At 39.6% G+C, this 22,808-nt stretch overlaps 1 protein-coding gene across 4 annotated transcripts in view; it reads right to left on the reverse strand.

The window, feature by feature from the left end:
- Nucleotides 1-499: 499 nt before the first annotated feature.
- Nucleotides 500-22,808, reverse strand: part of LOC126251515 (uncharacterized) — a 43,396-nt gene continuing 21,087 nt past the window's right edge. For 3 of the 4 annotated variants that reach the window (XM_049951995.1, XM_049951996.1, XM_049951993.1), the window contains exons 2-3: nt 21,049-21,712; nt 500-1,359 (exon numbers count right to left, since the gene is read on the reverse strand). In XM_049951995.1, coding sequence (XP_049807952.1) covers nt 802-1,359; nt 21,049-21,699 — 1,209 coding nt within the window. In that variant the 5' untranslated portion in view covers nt 21,700-21,712 and the 3' untranslated portion in view covers nt 500-801. The remainder of the gene's footprint in view (nt 1,360-21,048; nt 21,713-22,808) is intronic. The other variant, XM_049951994.1, reaches the window with a different exon arrangement.

Consider the following 22,808-nt stretch of genomic DNA (forward strand, 5'->3'; position numbering starts at 1 on the left):
GAGAACACAAGGGAGCTACCTGCTTACACTTAAACTATTTTCTCACATGTTTTCCAGGCACTTCATATTTTCTGCCAGATTCATTCTGCCTTCCATCTTACTAGTTCCAAATCCCTGTCAATGACTTCATAAAACAGGATACTAGTTTGTGTGTTTTGCAGTTATTATATGCTACATTTTAACTCCTTTGTATGAATTTATGATCATCCATAGTCTTGTCATTTTTAAAATTAGTAAATTTTTTATCTTATCTACATTTTTTCCTAGCTGATTTGCCTTTTAGTGCCTCTGCATTTCTAGCAGTATTCAAGGGCACATGTGTCAAATGCAAAAAAGGAAGATGGAACTGTAGCAGTGGAAATAAGATGTACAAAAATCATTTTAACAAAAGGAGGTCTACAATGAAATGAATAACATTCCGAGTAACACACATATGTCCAACTCTAAAGAGAACTATAGAAGGCAGTAAAGCAAAGGAAACATTTGTGGAGATGCAAATGAATTTCATTTATTAACAATGTCATGATGCAGAATTTTCACATTTTCTTTTAAAAATTAAGGAAATCTTCAGACCATCTAAATTTTGATAGTTTGCCTTTGAGGCAAGTACACAAATATTACTCACATACAACTGTGCGTTGTTACATGCTGCACTCAAGTTTTATCAGCGAGTATATATGTGGCATATAAGTATATTCACTGTCAGATACATCTAATTGTAAAAAGCAAGTAAATCAATAAAAAAATTATACAGCCTTATAAAATGTGAGTTTTACTACCAATGGGAAAAAATCCAATACCTCAATACAAAGAAGTATAATCTCTTATAAGATTCATGATAGCTGCAGCTTTAGGATTAAAAAACTCTGTTCCAGGTTGGGAGTCACTAATTATGCCAGCTAATTTAACAAAAATCTCATCACCAATACCAAGTATGGCCAGAGTACGTTGTAACTCAACACAACGTGGGTCACACATCACTTGAGGAACACTCTCTGCTTTTGCCTGCAGCTCCCGTATCTTAACTGCTTGTGCTTGTGACACTTTAGAAACCCTCGTAACAACCTCCTGGAGGCGGAAGAGAGAATTTTTCATGCCAGCAATCCTACGCTCCCTGTCCCAGAACCCCAGCTGGGCAGGTTGTGGGGCCTCTGCTTCTGGCACAGCATTCTCAGCATCATCTGCTAGCCGTACTACTTTGGTTGGAGGCTCAGCTGTAGTCTGATCTTTTGTGGGGCTTGATGTGGTGGTAGTTGGCTGACGAATGCTCCGATCTGCCTCCACATCGAGAGTACTGGTACTTGTAGATGCTGCTTCAGCTTGTGATGGAATGAGTGGCTTCCGAAGCCGCTGTTTGGCCTGTAGAATTTGTTTTCAGTGGCTTAGTTAGAAACATTTCAGCTTTTGTATAATACTAAACGATCTTACATAAACCAAGAACAAATGTTAGTAAAACATAGCAAGTATAGTGGAGTATTGAAATCATACAAGCCCAATGAGAAAAAAAGGAAACCTTATTGGCTTATATCTTACAAAATAAAAAATAAATTCATGGAAGAACTGACCAAACTAAAAGCACTAAAATCCCGTTCTTACTAATGGAGGAGGTGAAGCACTACACAAAATCTGTAAATTCCAATCACATTCAGCTCAATGTCTGTTAAATTTGGGGAGAATCAACATTTAGTTAAATGTTGCAACTGACAGCACATAAAAATTGCATTAAAACAGAGTTAGGAATCATGAAACATAATAGGCCTATATTTATTTATGATGATGTATAGAATACTACTAACTCAAGGAAAACTTTTGTAGTGCTATTCCCCCCAACTCTGAACTAAATATCCCACACACATCATGCAGGACTTCCCAACTTCATTCTACACTTAAACTGCAAGCATCTGCCTTGGAACTTAAATATTACACAACTGAGTACTGCTTTGATGTATGACTACATAATATCAAAAAATATGGACAAACAACTCAATAAATTGATGTGAACCACTAAGGGTACTACAAGATCAATCCAAAAGTGTTTACTGGTCCTGAGTCCCGTACAGACATCTGAGCTACACTAGAAAAATGCATCTATTTAATTCTTAAGGGACGGATAGACATTTTGTTATTCTGCTCACTGCCAGCACGTGGCATGTGTAACAGATTCTCCCAGGCTTTGATTTAATACTGATGGTGTGTCAGCTGAAAAGAAGAAAAACTGGACATAGGAAGTGTACAGAAATACTGTGTGTGGGACAGTTCACCAAAGTAAAACAATGGTGTGGAGAAGCAGACCGACATGTAGTACATTCTTATTGTAGGTCCCAAAAGCCTGTTGCTTGCTGGGCAAACAATTTCTGTGCATGACTCATTTGCAGCAGTTGATATCAGATGACTAACAGCACTTACAATGTTAACAGCTTTCCCACGGCTTGCTGCTATTGGCATTCGTTCACACAACAAACCATGGGAAGTCCACAAGACAAATCATGATGTAGATAGTCAATGAGATTATCATTTGTACTTTCCCATGGCTTGTAAGTAAAGTTAACTTGTACTTCATTGTCTTAGGTTAGAATTAGATGGAAACCCAGTTCTAAGCAAAGAGGGAAAAGCAGAAAGGTGGAAGGAGTATATAGAGGGTCTACACAAGGCTGATGTACTTGAGGACAATATTATGGAAATGGAAGAGGATGTAGATGAGGATGAAATGGGAGATACGATACTGCGTGAAGAGTTTGACAGAGCACTGAAAGACCTGAGTCGAAACAAGGCCCCGGGAGTAGACAACATTCCATTCGAACTACTGACGGCCTTGGGAGAGCCAGTCCTGACAAAACTCTTCCATCTGGTGAGCAAATGTACGAGAAAGGCGAAATACCCTCAGACTTCAAGAAGAATATAATAATTCCAATCCCAAAGAAAGCAGGTGTTGACAGATGTGAAAATTACCGAACTATCAGTTTAATAAGTCACAGCTGCAAAATACTAACACGAATTATTTACAAGCGAATGGAAAAACTGATAGAAGCCGACCTCGGGGAAGATCAGTTTGGATTCCGTAGAAATGTTGGAACACTTAAGGCAATACTGACCTTACGACTTATCTTGGAAGCTAGATTAAGGAAAGGCAAACCTACGTTTCTAGCATTTGTAGACTTGGAAAACTCTGTGATATTTGAGAAAGTTGCCTTACTTGAATGAAAATCCTTCACGAAGTAAAAGATCACTATCACAAATACATTAATGCTGCAACCACTTTTATTTTGAGCAGTTTTCAAAGCTCTGTTCATTACATGAACTGAGCAAGTGCCACAATGAAACATTTGTCATTGATTATTTTCTTCATTGATTAGAAATGCTTATAAATAATGCAAAATCGTGAATCGAGCAAAATCTTCAAGTTCACATTTGGCCCATCCACTGAAATTTGAATTACGAGGGTAAGTCAATTTTTATCCGCAAAGTAGTTATAAAATTTTATTTTAATCAAATAGGAAACTTACAGCAACATTTTTCAACATGGTCTCCTTGCGTTTCAATGCACTTGGTCCATCGTTGTACAAGCTTCCTGATGCCCTCATAAAAGAAGGTTCTCGGTTGAGCTGCAAGCCAGGAATGCACCACTTCTTTCACTGCTTTGTCCGAGGCAAAAGTAATCATCTCACTGTAACGTACACTGTTTATTATTGTGCCCCTTTCCCAATTATGTTTCAGTACTGGACCTTGTGCGTCCCAAAAAAACGTAAGCATCAGTTTTCCTGCAGTTGGTTGGGTCTTGAGCTTTTTCTTGCACGGCGAATTCGGATGTTTCCATTCCACACACTTCCGTTTACTCTCCAGCTCAAATGATGGATCCATGTTTCGTCCATCAGCAACAATTCTGTCTAAGTAGTTGTCCCCTTCATTACCATAGCGATCCAAATGTTTTTTGCAGATGTCCAAGTGCGTTTGTTTATGCAACTGTGTGAGTTATTTTGGGATCCATCTTGCACAAACTTTATGAAACCCAAGTCTGCTGTGGATGATTTCTTAAGCAGAACTGTGACTAATTTGCAGACGATGTGCCACTTTGTCAATAGCTAATCATTGGTCTAAGAGAATCATTTCACGTGAACGCTCAATGGTTTCTTCATTTGTGGTGGTAAACAGTCATCCGACTACTTCATCGTGCATAAAACTTGTGCAACCATTTCGGAATTTTTCAATCCATTCGTAGACATTCCGTTATGGCAAAACGCTGTTCCCATATTGTACCGAAAGTCTTCAATGAATTTCGGCCCGATATGCCTTCCGACCACAAAAAACGGATCACTGAATGTTGCTCTTCTTTGATGCAAATAGACAGCGGAGCAGCATTGATTAACAGCATGGCAGTGATAACAAAACTAATCTAGCAGTTTGAAAACTGCAACGATATAACAACAAATAACCAAAGCACACATCAACATAGAACAACAGTACTACCACAAAAATAAATTGCGGATAATTGACTTACCCTCGTATATTCTGAAGTGACAAATTCAAATCATTAACTTCCTTCAGGAAACTTTACCGTAAAGCAGCAGATGTCGCAGAATTCAAAAACGTAGACTTGTTAAATATCTTGCAGATACAGATATACTGTTCATCCCAGAAACAAACCACCAAAAATCCATCTGCCCCTTTTGGATAACTTTGTTCAACTCTCATCATATGACACACAAAAGAATCCAATTTCCCTGACTGTTAGGTGCAATCACGCTGTCAGGAAACAATTTGAAATTATTCTACAGTGTTTCCAGTACTTCTTACTAATGAATGAGACATGATTATTCACAGCTCATATGATTTTAGATTTTACTATCTCATCAGTTCCTTAAAAAAGTTTCAACGAGTCTGTTTTGGAACTCTTCGACTGAAGTTCTAGATGTCACAGGAGCAGGTGTTGGTAATTTGTTACTGCCATTTCCACATTCTGTTCAGAAGGATCTAGTGACTGTGGTGGTATTATCTCAGCTACAGCAAAAGGTAACTTTCTTTGCTGCCTTGAAACTAACAAATGAACCAGCGGTGAAGGTCTCGTGTCTTACACACGAAATCCCACAGGCACTAGCACCAAACTCACATTTGCACAATATGCTCAACAGACGAAGTTACAATCTGCGAGAGACATTAATATGGCGTGGGAAATGTTTTGGTTAGTGAGAAATTGGTTTTACTCTGATCGTATTTAGTAACTTTAAAACCAGATTAAAATTACAATAGTATTAATTATTAAAAATCTTAAGAGAAATGTCTTTCCAAAAAAAGATGTGGATTAAAGTGATTTAAAAAGAGAAAGTAGACAGAATTAAAGAAACAGCTGTTCTAACTGATAATCTTATAGCAACACTGTCACGAGCAGAGCTACAATTTGTGTCATTTCCACTAGGCATTTACACCTCATATAGCTCAACAATGCCACACTCCAAATTTCTCCATCTCCACCTGCCCCTCAAGACTGCCAAAATAAAATTCATGGCCGCCCACTCAATAGGTTCTGCAGACACCTAGGGCCACTACTACAGTACATGTATTGTCATGGATAACCTACAGAATTTATAGGATGCCAACTGGTTGGCTTCCAACAGTGAAAATCCATGATAATGAACACAAGAACTATTGATGAGATTTCGCACACACAGCCTCCGTTACTTGGCACTTGACTTACAAAAGGCTGCGGAGTTCCTTGTGTTTAGTCCGCTTTATAGTAACCTGGGTAGTTTCATATCCTGATGCAACATTCTACATAACACGTTGCTGGTAACATTAGGCACTAACTGTAAAATCTCTCACATTCAGAACAAAGTAACAGTATCTTATTTGCCACTCCACCTATAATTTATTAGCATCCGAATGTAAATTCCATGTAGCTCTGACAATGTTAACATTATAGAGGTTTTTAACTTTTCAAGTATGTAGATGGCCGACAGTGTTCAGTGTAATCATTAAAATTACATAAATGCATAGTATGAAGTCGTCATAGCTGAGAAGTATAAGAGGAAGAGCAGTGCTTTGTAAGTAGCTACATTTTGCAAATGCACATGCCAATACTGAAAGTAATATAGAAGTATTCCCCATGAACAAATTGTGAATGAATGAGCCAGTGACAGATTTTGAGAAAGATGACTATCAAAAAGTACTAACAGCTTTTGGAAAACAAGACACTGACTCAACTGATGATAGTTAACTGAAAAATATATACCTCAATGCTACAGCTGCCATTATACTTCAATTGTTGGACGGGAAATTCCGGATCGAAAAGAGAATTTGGAGGAGAAAGTTGTATATGAAGATGTCCGGACATGTCCAAAAGGACAGATACCATCTTCGTATATAGTTAAGGCTAACCAGCCATTGACCACCTCCTCCTGTGCTAGATCCACACGCATTGCCTGAACTCTTACAGGACTCTGTAAAATTGTCTGCCACGAGTAATGAGTTTAATGGGCAGGGGCACTACGAATGTAGTGTGTGGACATTAAGCTGGGAATGTGGGTCTCATGGGGAGTGTGCAAGAGATAAATCCCTGCAGTCGCACTATCCTCTGTGCCCTTGGTGGCTCAGATGGATAGAGCGTCTGCCACGTAAGCAGGAGATCCCGGTTTCGAGTACCGGTCGGGGCACACATTTTCATCTGTCCCCGTTGATGTTTATCAATGCCTGTCGACAGCTTGGGGTCTTGATCTAATTATGATTTCATGAAGTTTGTATGTTGATCTCTGCTGTCATACACGAAGTTTTCAAATCCCTAAATTGGAAAACAGAAGGAACAGGCTACATGTTAATGGAAAAATTCCAAACCACCTTTGTTTTGATGATGATATCGCTTTTTTTATGACAGTGCAGGTGAACTACAAGAACAAATGGAAGATCTTTCTTGAGTTTCCTGGCAATCAAAAACTTAGTTTTGAACAGGTATGTTTACAATCAGGAGCCCACATATAACATGTTTTGATTCATGTAATTGAGACAGGGTTTGTTTCTGAATAAACAGTCACCCAGACAACAACGGTGAGAGGCACATTGGGAATTTCTTAGAGAGACAAGAATGAAAATCGATAGGGTTGAAATCAATGAGGATGCAACGTCATGAAACAGTATTGGTGCAAACTGTTCAAATATGATGAATCTGCAATGTAATGAATATTTAGTGACAATCTAATCCAGGTTCAAGTCCTGGTCTGGAACAAATTTTCAATTGTCACTAAATATTCTTTAGACATAATTGTAATGCTAATTAAATGTAGGTATTAAATATCCCAAATTGCGGGTGTTAATGGCTGAGCTTGAATTATGTACATTCAAGGCAAGGTTAATCTGAACTTCAGGAATGATGCTTTGGGATGCATCACAAAATCCTTAAATTCACGATGATGATGGAGGAAGACGGGGGCGGGGAAGTAAAAGCTGGTGAAACCTGTCAACAAGCAAGATACACTAATTCAGTACCACAATGAAATGGTTTACCAAATTGTCAGTTTTGTCTTACTGGATGGAAAGCAATCCACAAAAACCTGATATCTGTAAAACAGAAGTGGAGATTCGATGAAATATTAAGATCAACTGGGGAAAAAAATGAAGACCAAAACAAAAATCCACCAGACCCAGAGTCATGAGGAACAACATGACAGAGGTTGTTACAATCAGAAAGTCTAACAGCAGACCAATGGATCACAGTGCAGCAAACTATTCACCAATTCAATGCAGCAGCAGCAGCAACTTGTGAGTGACCATAACACACTGAACCATAATCATTGGACCACATTAGCCACCACCCAAAAAGTGTAACTGCACTCACTAAATGTCGTAGGCCACAGAGATTAGTGTGAAAACTAGACATGGAAAATAATAATATGCACTGTTGGTCGTAGTAGATACTGGCATGTGGTGATGACAGAACATAACTAGAGTACAAACAACACATATATGGTTACTCTGCAATTAACACTGTTTGACAGATCGTGAAAACCACTTCCCTTGTATCTCTCTACCCTTCCTCCCTCATATACCTTGGGTGGAATTTTTCTATGTGAGCTCCAATTTCCATTATTTTATCACAATGGTCATTTCTCCCTATATAGTTGAGAATAGCGAAAATCCCTGGGACCTGTAGGAGAAAGTTAGTGACAAATTTCATAAAAATATCTCACAACAACAAAAAATGCTGCTGTTTTATAGATTTCCATCCCTACTCCCTTATATCTGTGACATTGGCTCCCATTTTGTGATTTTACAAAATAAGCTGCTGCTCTCTGAAGTCCAGAAGAGAACAGACAAGTGTGGTGTAGGCTGGCTCTAGGTCATTTGTTGCACCTTCTAAATGTTCTGTCAATAAAATGCCGTCTTTGGTTCATCTCCCACATAATGTTTACAATGTGATGGTTCCAATTTAAGTCACTCATAATTGTAATCCCTAGATATTCAGTTGAATTGAGAACTTTTAAATTTGTGCAATTTAGTTCATGATAAATCACCACTTTCCCACCAAGCAGATTTCGTATATAAACCATATTGTAATTTGTTTTGACCTTCTTATGACTTCACTAAATGATTAATTGGCAGCATCACCTGCAAACAGTCTAAGAGGGCTGTGCAGATAGTCTCCTAAATTGAGTATGACGCTTCCTTGGGGAACACCTGAAAGAGCTTTGGTTTCACTAGCTGACTTTCTGATAGGAACACATGACTTCTAGTTGCAACATCTGGGACGATACTCTCAAGGTACACAATTTAATTAGGAGCAGCTGGAGAGTCTTCTAAAAAAAAGAGGAATAAATTCTAGTTCCCCGTCGGCACCACTCTTCGCTTCATATGAATAAAGAGCCATGCTGTGTTTCACACAAGAACAATATTTTCCGAGTCTGTGCCAGTTATGTGTCGATAGACCATTTTCCTTTGTGCGCTTCATAATGTTGGGACACACTGTGTGTTCCAAAACCATACCACAAATCAATGTCTATAATTCAGCAAATTACTTCAATTTTCTTTCTTGTGCATTTGTTTGATGTGTGCATCTTTCTAATATCTGAGTACATACATTTTCTTGAGCGAGTGGTTGTCTTACAACTGCGAAAAAAATGGGAATATGGGGCGATCAAAGCCTTGGCATAATGATGTGCACACAAACAGATGGAGGTAGTATCACATACAAAACGTAAAAAAAGGCTGTGCAATGGCAAAGCTATCATTTGTACTCTGGCGATTCATGTGAAAAGGTTTCCAATACAATTATGGGTGCACAACAGAAATTAACCGACTTTGAACGCTGAATGGTAGTTTGACCTAGATGTAGTGGACATTCCATTTGGGAAATTGTTAGGGAATTCAAGAGTCTGAGATCCACAGTGTCAAGAGTGTGCCAAGAACACTAGACATTACCTCTCACCATGAACAACACAGCTGCCATGGGCCTACACTTAACAACTGAAACCAGTGGCGTTTGCAGAGAGCTGTCAGTGCTAACACACGAGCAACACTGCACGGAATAACTGCAGAAATCAATGTGGGACACATGAACATATCCATCAGACCAGTATCCGAAATGTAGCATTAATGGGCTACAGCAGCATATGACCAACACGCATGCCTATGCTAACAGTACGACATCACCTGCAGTGCCTCTCCTGGGCTCATGGCTATATCATCAATAAGGCACTGCGCAAGCTGGTGGTGGCTCATTAATGGTGTGGGCTGTGTTTATAGGGACAGACTGGGTCTTCGGTGTCAAACTGGACCAATCTTTGACTGGAAATGGTTATGTTTGGCTACTTTGAGATTATTTGTTCCCAAACGATGACAGAATTGTTATGAATGACAATGCACCATGTCACCAGGCCACAATTGTGCATGATTGGTTTGAAGAACATTGTGGACAATTTGAGCAAATGATTTGGCCACACAGATCACCCCAACATGAATCCCATTGAAAATTTATGGCACATAATTGAGAGGTCAGTTCCTGCACAAAATCCTGCACTGGCAACAATTTTGCAATACAGACAGCTACAGAGGCAGCATGGCTCAATATTTCTGCAGGGGACTTCCAACGACTTGTTGAATCCACACCGTGGGTGAACTACTGTACTATGCCAGTAAAAGGTCGGCACAGTATTAGGCGGTATCCCATGACTCTCATACCAGTGTATTCTGTCACCTTACTCTGAAAGGAACCTAGCTGGTGCACAATTTGAACCAGAAGGCCCCTTTGTTAAGTTGGTTCCCCATACCAATTATATCTACTTCCATACAACTCATGTTGACATCTCATTTTGAATTCTGCGATGAAATTATTGACTGCATCTTCTTTCGTGACAGAACTACAGGAAACTGTGTTTAGTCGTTCTCACTAACATTGCTAATGCCACTGGTATATTTTACATACAAACAAACCTCTTTGAATTTTCTACAAAGTTTTGATCAAGATCTTTGTTGTGGAAACTATTAAAATTGTCACACACTGATATCTACACTAACTTTTGAGTATCTGTAAACCGTTGCCAATCTTGAGATTCTGCATTCCATTAAATTTGGCACGGTCTTTCTGTTGCTCCAACATCTGTTTGCTGACCTGTTGTGTGTACCATGGGATGTTCCATCACTTATTTACTTGGTATAAAACCATCAACTGTCATCAACAATATTTACAAGGAGTACAACTTTGCTTCCGCCGTTTGCCAATAGGTGGCGACAACGGTAAGTAGCAGTCGAAAAATCAATTGCAGACGTCGGGCAGTTAGCTTGGACCTCCGTCAACATAACCTCATTCAAACATTAGTCTATTTGTGTCTGCATCAGAAAGTTGTTTTTGATTGAAAATGTCAGTTTACGAGCCTGATTCTCGTCATTTGCGGGAGGCGTTACTCTTTTGTTTCAATATGAAGAAAACAGTGGTTGAGCCTCATCGAATGCTCTAAAGTACATACGGTAAGGACGTTATTAGTGAAAGAACGTGTCTTGAGTGGTTTCAAAGCTTCAAGAATGGAGATTTTAACGTCTTAGACTGGCGCAGTGGTGGAAGAGAACAAATGGCATGTGTGTGTTTCTGAACAGTTGCTTCAGAGGCAAAAACTGAAGGGATTTCTGCAACACATTGTGACCAGGGATGAAAAATGGCTTCATTACGATAACCCTAAACGCAAAAAATCATGGAGATATACCGGCCATCCTTCCACGTCGATGGCCAAACCGAATATTCACGGCTCCAAGATCTTGCTCTGCATTTGGTGGGATCAGCTCGGCGTCCTGTACTATGACGTGTTAAAATCAAGTGAAACAATCACAGGTGCTCGTTATCAAATGCAATTAATGGGTTTGAGCAGAGCATTAAAAGACAAATGGCCGCAATACAGCGAGAGGCTCGACAACACTTGACCCCACGTTGCAAAACAGGTCAAAATGTATTTGGAAACGTTAAAATATGAAGTTCTAATCCAACTGTCGTATTCTCTAGATATTGCTCCCTCTATCACCTGTTTAGATCAATGGCACATGGCCTGGCTGATCAACACCTCCAATCTCACAAAGTCACAAGCTGGATCGATTCATGGACCACTTCAAAAGAGGAACAATTTTTTCGACGCGCAGTGTTCGTACACCGCCTGAAAGAAGGGAGAATGTAGTGGCCAGTAATGGAAAATACTTTAAATGATACATGTGTAACCAATTTACATATGTGTGTGTGTGTGTGTGTGTGTGTGTGTGTGTGTGTGTGTGTGTGTGTGTCTCCCCTAAGGTAAGTCATTCATTCATTCATTATAATGGCCTTCAGACGAGATAGATACCTCACTAATGAAGAAATAATAAACAGTGACACGTTCTATAATGCGGTGTCAGATGATCAGGACCATATTGATATCACCGTATGTCCTCCTGAAGTAGACTGTATGACTGACAAAGAACAATGTCCAGAGGATGTTACTGGAACCGTGGAAGTCTCAGATGTGCCATGGGCTATTGAATTACATTACCTTGCATCAGAGAATAACGAAGAAGCTGTATGTAAAACTTCACTGCCAAGTACATCCCAAGGTTCCAGAAGTAAATCGAAGAAGAGACATCTTACTGATGAGAAAAGCAATTGGAAAAAGACACCTCCAGTTTATACAAAGCTGTCTGAAACTAGTGAGCATGACATCAGCACAAAGAAGGGAATTGAAGGAACAACTTTCTTCCTTGACTCTGAAGGAGATGTTTGAAAAACTGATGGAAACATATGAGTTCATAGTCAAAGAAACTGTGAGATATGCAATAAATATGAAGAGTATGCAGGATTTTATCCTCACAGTTGAAGAAGTGAAGGTCTTTGTCAGATTTCTTTTTGCTGGCTACCATAAGCTCCCTGCTGAGAAGCTATACTGGTCTGAAGATGAAGATATTGGCATACCAATTATCAAGGCAGCTATGTCAAGGAATAAATATCACAAGTTGAAAACATTGCTTCATTTTCAAGATAATGACTTTGCCAATGAAAACAAACACGACTGCGGATTCAAAATTAGACCTCTCTTGAAAATGATAAATGAATCTTTTCAAAAATTTGGAATATTTGAGGAAAATTTGTCAACTGACAAAATGATAGTTATTATGGGCGAAGCGGGATGAAACAGTTTATCTGAGGCAAGCCTATTAGGTTTGGCTATAAATTGTGGTCTCTCTGTGGAGCAAGTGGCTACTGTTTCAAATTTGATTTATACTGTGGAAAGGATCCAGAGGATACTGCAAGGGATGACCTACTATTGGGATCAAGAGTAGTCCTAAACATGCTGGACTACATTGAAAACCCCGAGCATCATTGTGTGTACTTTGACAATTTCTTCACTAGTAGAGATCTTCTGATTCATCTGAGAAATTTGGGTTTTCGAGCAATTGGGACTGTCAGAGAGAATCAAGTTGGTGACTGTCCACTACCGAGCACCAACGAACTGAAAAACACAGTTCAAGGAAACTATGACTACCAGTTCGACAGGAATGGTGAAGTCTTATTTGTTCGATGGCACGACAACAGATGCGTTACAATTGGTACAAATTTGGACAAAGTTGAACCTTTGGGAGCAGCTACGCGGTACAGTAGACACGCAAGTAAGAAGACGCAAGTAAGAAGACGCAAGTAAGAAGACGCAAGTAAGAAGACGCAAGTAAGAAGACGCAAGTAAGAAGACGCAAGTAAGAAGACGCAAGTAAGAAGACGCAAGTAAGAAGACGCAAGTAAGAAGACGCAAGTAAGAAGACGCAAGTAAGAAGACGCAAGTAAGAAGACGCAAGTAAGAAGACGCAAGTAAGAAGACGCAAGTAAGAAGACGCAAGTAAGAAGACGCAAGTAAGAAGACGCAAGTAAGAAGACGCAAGTAAGAAGACGCAAGTAAGAAGACGCAAGTAAGAAGACGCAAGTAAGAAGACGCAAGTAAGAAGACGCAAGTAAGAAGACGCAAGTAAGAAGACGCAAGTAAGAAGACGCAAGTAAGAAGACGCAAGTAAGAAGACGCAAGTAAGAAGACGCAAGTAAGAAGACGCAAGTAAGAAGACGCAAGTAAGAAGACGCAAGTAAGAAGACGCAAGTAAGAAGACGCAAGTAAGAAGACGCAAGTAAGAAGACGCAAGTAAGAAGACGCAAGTAAGAAGACGCAAGTAAGAAGACGCAAGTAAGAAGACGCAAGTGCAACAACCTGCCGTTTTGAAGTTACATAACGTGTACATGGGAGGTGTTTGCCACCATGACTGGTCAGTTGGAAAATATGTGACGGTAATTAGAGGGAAAAAAAAAAATGGTACTGGGTCCTATTTACACGTATGCTGGAAATGGCCCTCGTAAATGCCTGGCTCTTCTACAGACTAGTACACGGGAAAAATGCACTGGATTTACTGGATTTCAGACTTGCTGTTACAGTTACAAACCTAAAATTGGACACTGGAAAACCGAATATTGGACGTCCAATGAAATATCCATCAAGTCAGTTGACAGTGATACCAGATATCAGGTTTGATGGAATTGGTCATATGATTGACAAAAGAAGCACTCGAAGAAGATGTGTAAGAGCTAAATGCAACAGGAAACCAAAAACATATTGTGTTAAATGCCGTGTAACACTGTGTGTTAAGTGTTTTGTACCATTTCACAAGAAATAAATAGTTAAGACTTGAATACAGTTTAGTATGCTATACGATACAGTTAGATCCCAGCGTCCTATTTTGCGGATGGCCATTATATCAGCATGTACAAATATTCTTTGGCTATTTTTGTACTTATTGTGGTTCATACATTACGTGCATTATAATTAAGGAATAAAAATTCAAGTTTAAAAAAAATAAATAATTTGGGACTTCATGGGTTAAAGTACTACAGTCTTTTACAAGATGTCCCTTGTTTCGCTTTCGTTACAAACTTCAAAGCTCTCTCAAAGTATGAACATCTTTCTCATTAGTTTGATAGGTGCCCCCATAGAACTATGTATAAACCCAAACATTGACACCCTAAACAGGTCTGACAACTTCAGCATTTACAATGTTTCGTTTATCTGGACCACTTCATTTGAAGTTAATAATGTCCATCTCCCCTCCACATTAACTTAAGTCATCTCTTGAAAAGTGAGCTCACGATTTCTGATTCTCTTTATCAATGCTGACTTCACTATCTGTACAGCCAATACACTGGCTCTTGTCAGAGCACTGAGGTTAAGCAATGTTGGGCATAGCCAGTACTGGGTGGGAAACTACGTGGGTCACACACACACACACACACACACACACACACACACACACACACACACTGTTGGCTGCTTTCCCTTTGCATTCAAGGTAAAATGGGTGACAGTATGAAGTTTCTGATCACCAGATTTTGCACCAGTGTCCACGATTAAATTGCAAACACTCTAGAGTCTCACGAAGTGAGACCCTGTGACACTGTTGATGGTGATTCATGAATCAAGTGTGGACATTAAGCTCTATGGCCCCCTTGGTGCTCCTAAAGAGAAGTAGGCTATGTGCCGGCACCAGACTTCATCCTCTCCTTTCTATCTTCACCAGCCCCCCCTCCCCCAACACGAACAGGACACCACACTGCACGCACAACAACTATGCTTGCCTACACTTACCAGATACACTTAAACACGCTACTTTTGCACTTTACAAAGGGGCCAGTAAGCAAGGAGGACAGAAAAGATTTCAAATCATGTGGTTGAACCTACCCTTCCAGGACTCCCAAGTAACAACGCAATACAACTTCTACAGCAACGTTTACATCTACACCTGCATCTATATTCTGCAGACCATGGTAAGATGCTGGACATAGGGTAAAGCCCAGTGCAGCAGTTATTGTGGTTTCTTCCCGTTCCATACACATAGGGAGCACAGGAAGAATGACTGACTGAATGCTTCTGAGCATGCAGTAATTATTCTAACCTTATCCTCATAATCGCAAAGTGAGTGGTAAGTAGGGGATTGCAGTATATTCTTAGAGTCATCATTTAAAGCAGATTCTTGAAACTTTGTTGGTAGACTTCCTCAGGATAGTTTACATCTGAGTTTCTTCTGTATCTCTGTGACTCTCCCATGGGTCAGACAAACCTGTGACCATCCATGCCGCCCTTCTCTGTATATGTTCAATATCCCCCTCACTCCTATTTGGTATGGGTCCCTCACACTTGGCCACCTTCTAGAACTAGTTGCAGAAGTGATTTGTAAACAATCTCCTTTGTAGACTGATTTTATTTCCCCAGTATTCTACCAATAAACCAAAGTCTACAACCTGCTTTACCTACGACTGAATCTATACAATCATTCCATTTCATACCCTTACAAAGTGTTACACCCAGGTATTTGTATGAGTTGGCAGATTCCACTAGCAACTCATTGTTGTTATAGTCATAAGATACTATATTTTTTCGTTTCGTTAAGTGCAAAATTTTACATTTCTGAAAATTTAAAGCATGTTACCAATCTCTGCACCATGTTGAAAACTTATCAATATCTGACTGAATATTTATGCAGCTTCTTGCAGACAGTACTTCATTCTAGACAACTGCATCACCTGCAGAAAGTCTGCAAGACCACTAATACACACAATATGAATAGCAAGGGTCCCAACAAGCTCCAATCGGACACACCTGAAGTTACTTCTACATCTGATGGCTACTCTCCATCCAAGATAAAATGTTGCACCTTCCCTAACAAAAAGCCCTCAATCCAGTCACAAATTTCCCATAGAACTGTACTTTTGGCAATAAGTGTAGGTGTGGAATTGATCCAAATGCTTTTTGGAAATCAAGAAATACTGTATCTAACTGACTGCCTTGATAAAAAGCTTTCAGTATGTCATGTGCAAGTTGGGTCTCACATGATCAATGCTTTTGGAATCTGTACTAGTAGGCATTGAGGAGGTCATTCTGTTCAAGATACCTCTCATTATGTTTGAGCTCAGAATAAATTCTAGATTCTACAACAAATTGATATCAAGGATACAGGATGATAGTTTTGCAGATGCCGTATTACCCTTATAGTAGACACATGTAACCTGTGTCTTTTTCTTCAAGAACTGAGCATGGTTTTATGTTCAAGGGATCGAAAAAAGATTACATTTAGAAGACAGGCTAGCTCAGGAGCAAATTCAGTATAGAACCTGACATGGATTCCACTGAGCTTTGTTCAATTTTAATTATCTCAGTTGTCTCTCAAAACCACTGACACTAATACTTATTTCATTCATCCTTTCAGTGTTAGGAGGATTAAATTGGGACAATTATTCTAGGTTTTTCTTTCATGAAGGAACAACTGAAAATGAAGTTAAGTCATTTCAACTTCTCTTTGCTACCTTCAATTTCATTTCACGCCTAATTTGCTATGGACTGTACACAAACTTTGGAGTCACTGACAGCCTTTACATACAGCAGAATATCTTTGGTTTTGTGAAAGATTATTCAATTATATTCTGCTGCGTAAGTCATCAAAAGCATCACGCATTTCTCTTGACAGCCACATGCATTTCATTCAGCATCTATCTATCTATGGTCCAAAAAACCACAAGCTTTCAGCGGAGTACTCCTCAGCCATTATCAAGTGACGGCAACTGTCTTCCGGTTGGTGCTACTGCCCTTATATAGCTGTGCTGCCTTCCATGACATCACTGGTGCTCACTCCATCAGCATATGATATGCAATAATGTTTTTTGTTGTGTGCCTGCTTCAACTTTCAGATGGCCAGATCCAAAGCTGTGCTTAACTGCAGGCTGCCATCTTTATTAAGGATGTTGCCACTATTTTTTATCTCACTTCTTTTATTATGCTATCCCAGAAACTATTAGTCCGAGTAATAGCATATGTCTCTGACTGCAATGTGGTGTCCATTTTCTAGAGCATGCTCTGCTACTGCTGATTTCTTAGGGTTCCAAAGGTGAAAGCAGTTCTCAGGTTCTACACAGCACTGTTCAATAGTATGGACAGTGTCTGAATAAACTGTCCATGACCACACGGTATCTTTTATACTCCTGGAATTCTGAGATCTGCATCTTTCACAAGATTCACTAGTCAAATTTTTGTTGGAGTCCTGGAAACCGAACCGTCTGTGCCTCTTCATAATCTGGTTAATCTTTCCTGTTAATGAGCCACAAAATGGCAAAAACACAATCTTGCGTAACTCTTCCTCAGGGTCCTACAGCTTACATGTTCTTGGAAAGATGACTTGCTAAAGCTGGTGGTTGTTTAAAACATTTTCCTTAGATACTTTCCTGAAATGTCTTAATTCGTACAACAGGTTTTCAGTGTCTGATACAGCTTTCACTCAATGCACCAAGATCCTCAGAACAGAACATTTCTAAAATGGGTGGTGATAATATGTTGATAAAAGCAACTAGGCATTGCAGAAGCTGCGTCCAGGGCAATGACCTCGAAAGTACTTCATAAACAGGTTGGCTGTAACTGGAGCTAATGGGCTCCCCATCATGTGAGTGTGGACAGTTCTGCTGGACACAGAGTACAGTTGAACAGCACTGTAGAACATGAGAGATGCTTTAGCCTTCGGTACCCTGAGAAATCAGCAGCAGAGCAACCTCTAGAAAACAGACATCATATTGCTTTGAAGACATCAGTTATTACACAGACTGATAGTTTCTGGGATAATAGCATAATACAAGAAGCAATCGAGATAATTTGTGAGAACACATGCAATAACTTTATCAGTACATATTGCTGTAAACAATGCATTCATATGTTATAAATCCCTTGCCCGTCTAGCCTGCCCTACCTTTTTCAAATTTCCCATCTTACGCTGTCTTTCCTGAGGAACAGACTATTAGTTCCAATGATTACAATAATATCTGAATGAGGGTGGTATGATAAGTCTTGTAAAAAAGGAAGAAAATACATTTGTTTTGTAAACAATCCATCTTACTTCTCAACTTTGTTCAGCAATCCTCCAGCTTTCTCATCCTATTGAAAAATAATATGTTCTATCAAATTCTGAAAAAAATACTCATTGACTTCAACTATAATTTCCTCATTTGATGAGAATTTCTTCCCAGCAAGCCAAAGTTTCAAGCTGGGGAACAGGAAAGTCACTTGGGACAAAGTATGATGAATAGGGTGGACATGGAACCAATTCCAAGACCAAATCACACACTTTTACCATTGTTATTGCTGATGTGTGTAATGGTGGATTATCTCCGTGAAACAGCGCTTTTTTGCCTGCCAACCTGTTTTTTCCTTTTTAGCCAACAAGCATCAAATGATCCGACAATGAAGCATAATAGGATCCAGTTACAGTTCTGCCCTTTTCCAAGCAATCACTCTACCAGCTGATAAAATTGTCTTTGCTTTCTTGGGTGCACTTTCACCAGCCTCTGTCCATTGTTTTGACTCATCATGGATCCAGGTTTCATCGACAGCCACAGATCGGAGCAAAAAGTCTCATGAATTGGGATTAAACTTCACCAGACAGTGTGTTTAAATGTGCCAGTTGTGCTTTTGCTCGCCTGAGCAATCATGGCACCCAGCTCATGCACAGCATTGTCATAACCAATTCTCCATGCAGGATATTATGCACTGACTTAGTTGAGATGCCTACAGTCTCAGCAACCTCAGGAATTTTGATTTGACAGGGTTGCACTGCCATATCAAAGATTTTGTCAATGGTTTCCTTAGGGGTGACCCCACTTCGATGGCCAGATCACACTTCACCTTTGGTGCTTGTACAAAAGTAAACAATCCTCAACAATAGTGTCTAGTTCGCGTGAACTTTATCCAATTCTGTCGATCTGTGCAGCAGTCCAAGCCTTCAATTCTGTTTTCTCCATTTTCAATCACTGTCAACACTGACCAGTTGATATAGCTGTCAATGAACTGTATTTTGTACAATGTGAAATTCTTTATACGAACAATCGAGCTAACCAACCATGAAACCGCGACAAAAATTTTCTATCATTTCACGAAAATTTACCAGACTTCTCTAATCACACTCTTACTTTTTTGAGTGTCTGGGCAAGTGCGAAATGCCTGATAAATTCTCTATTACCAATGTTCTCAAACAACAATGTGTCCTCATGCCAACACTGTTTGCCCCATGCCTCACAGTCATGTTTTATGAGACGCCATCTGAACAATGCAGGTGTAGAAAAATACAGAATTGGTAAGGGACTATTTAATCAGTCTGGATTCCATTCTAGAATGTTCACAAATCTCACCCAGGTAACTGAACTGCAGTACGCAGATGATTATGCTTCTCCTGGTTATACATCAGCAAAGCTGCAGCCATCTACATTGTTTCAGTGGTGCACATAACCGGTTTGGCCTGATCAATACCCAAAAAACAAAGGCCCTCACAGAACTAGCCCTTGAAATTGCCTTTCCCAATTTCAATATCTATTTCCAGCACACATTTGGAACAAGTAGAGCACTTCCTCTCCCTAGGATGTGCATTATCAACTAACTGATCATTGGAAAAGTATGCGGAGAAAATAATGCTTCATGCCTGCATTGCTTTTGGATGTGACACGCCCTCACACACACACACACACACACACACACACACACACAGTCTTCCTCAACAAAGATCCGACACTGCATCAAACTGATGGTGTCTGAGCAGCAGTTGTTTCTACCTTGCTCTATGGTTGCAATAAATGGATGCTACAGCACTGTGATTTTAAAAAAACTAACAGTTCAACACAAGCTTAGATACCCTATGAAGATAAAAATTGAACACGTTCATACATGTGTTCCTGAAGTGGCGATTAGTAACACTATGAAACTCACCATCACTGGTCACCAACTCAGATGGATTGGTTATCTTAGAGACCACCTTGCCAAATTTTGTGGAAGTGCACACATGCAGAAAGCCCCATAATACTGCTCTGAATAAGGATTAATTCAAGAAGAACCTTGAGAGCCTAAATATTGATCTGTGTAACTCGTGCACCATAACAGATCATACTAGCAGGCACGTAACTATTTCCACTACTGTTTTAGATTTTGAGCAGGAACTTCAAAAAATGAAAGCTGTCAGTGATGTACACTTTACCAGTCCCAGCCACACAATCCACACACTATAATGTGTAATCTGTGTCATACGTTTTATGCAAGGAGCAGTGTGCAAAGCCATCAAAGGCATCTTCACACTTTAACTGCAATGCAATAAAGGAAATACAGTAGAAAAATGGAAACTGGTATGATTATCAAGCAATGATTGGCAGTAGCCCATTGAAATTTACTATCTTACAGGCAAATACCCGAATAGCAATTCTGTCTCGTATTTTTATGATTAAATTTAGATTATTGTCCAAAGACTAATACACTAAAGAGGGAGAAAATCCAAAAAACTGTAGAAAGGAACAAACTTTTAAATGTATCTCTGAAATTTAATGATGTATAACTATTTGTAGCTAAATGACACTTTAACATTTACTCAGTTGGACACTACAGACAACTGCTGCCAGATTCTTTGGTAAATCAAAAATAAAATAATGACATCTAAACATCAACATGTCTTAAGTAATTGTGAGCTGACAATCAGATCATTTATGAAAGCACTGGCCAACAACCATCTTACCTCACTGTCTAGTACTGCCATTGACGACACAGAGACAATTTTTGGTGTGGGCCAAAGCCGGGAACTAGATGAAGCATCAGGTGTTCCTTCTCGACTAGATATGTCGTCTGCACTGTTCACAAACCCGTCTTCCTCATAATTTCCCTTCCTTACACTGCTTGTGGACGAGACTGCTGCTCTGGGTGGGCAGCTAGAAGGCCTCTGACGTGAAGGTTCCTCAATATCCACATGGAAACCTAATTCAGGCTGTGAGTGATCAGGAGGTTTGCCCGATGAAAGAGCTCTTGCTTTCAGTCTCTCACTTTTGTTGGTTTTGTGTGTGCCCATAACTGGCACTTCTTGTTCATCAGAGTGAGATGCTGTACTTCCTTTCCGTTTTGGACGAGAAGCTGCGACAGGACTTGAGCCACTGGAGACAACATTTTCTTGCACACTTTGCGTTTTCAGAAAATCTATGCTGATTTTACGCCTTGGTGGTAGTGGAAGAACCTTTGTGACGGGTGTGGCTGCTTGTGTAACTTGTTTCTTGGGTTTTGACAAATTGTATTTGCTCAGGGATGTCAGATTCAAACGTTCCAGCACAACTTTTGGTTGATATTTTGGTGAATGGTAAATGCTTCTAAGTGTTGGCTTCAGTTTTTTTCGCCGCATTTTCAAAGGCAACCTGAAAAAATTGTAAACTTATTCGTCATTCTATAAAACACAAATCTAATACATTTCAGACTACTTTCATACTAAAATTTAACCTAACTTTAGCACTTCATGTGTAGTGGGGGGCGATGTGGTCTGCAGCAAGGTGGTTTTATATGCACTTCTTGGTGATGTAAATGCCTGGGCATTTATAAGCTCGGGTAAATATTCAGGATAAATTCCTGGATGAATGGCCAAAATTCATAAATGCCCAGCATTTTACATATTTTACAGATTAATTGATACACGGAGCTTAGAAATTTTTTAAAACTGATATTCTGTATTCGAAAAAGTGTTTTGCAACCTGCTTCTGTAGTGGTTGGGTAACAAAGTTGAAGCTACTCGAGAGCTAGGGAAGAGTTATTGGGTGAAATAAATTGGACTATGCATTTTTAATGAGGGCAATTCTTAGGGCAGTACATAATAAACAAGAAAACAAAACCCAAGTTTAAAAGTAATTCTTGAAATATTCATTACATTAAGTAGGTAGCCTGTAAGCAGTATTTTGCTTATTCTACACTACTGAAACAATCAGAGTAAAGAAAGTTTACCAATAACAATTTTAATTAAAGATGAGTCATGCACCGATACCGATTCCACGTGTCCAAGAATCACCGATTCCGTAGGAATCTGCTAGTATCGGAATCTAGCACAAAATTAGATGATGAAAGTAGCAGAACAAAACATATGGCCTGTCTGAAATGTCAGTAAAACCGACAAAGCATTTTTTTTATCATTGATAACAGTTTAACATTTAAGGATACATTTATTATTAAGAAACACGTGCCAACTGTTTTAATACCTTCAATAATAATTCTGTTATCAATAACTGTTCTTGATATTTGACACGGATTTGTAAAGTGCATCACATTACAAAGTGATGACCTACTGACCATGTTTTTATACTGGCTTATCACTACACAGCTATTCAACACTGTGTGTGGGGGAGAGGGGGGGGAGAGGGGGGCGAGAGGGGGGCGAGAGGGGGGGAGAGGGGGGGAGAGAGGGGGGGAGAGAGGGGGGGAGAGAGAGAGGGAGAGAGTGGGGGGAGAGAGAGGGGAGAGAGAGGG

Source organism: Schistocerca nitens, chromosome 4, assembly GCF_023898315.1.
Source record: "Schistocerca nitens isolate TAMUIC-IGC-003100 chromosome 4, iqSchNite1.1, whole genome shotgun sequence".
In the NCBI taxonomy this organism is placed as follows: Eukaryota; Metazoa; Arthropoda; class Insecta; order Orthoptera; family Acrididae; genus Schistocerca; species Schistocerca nitens.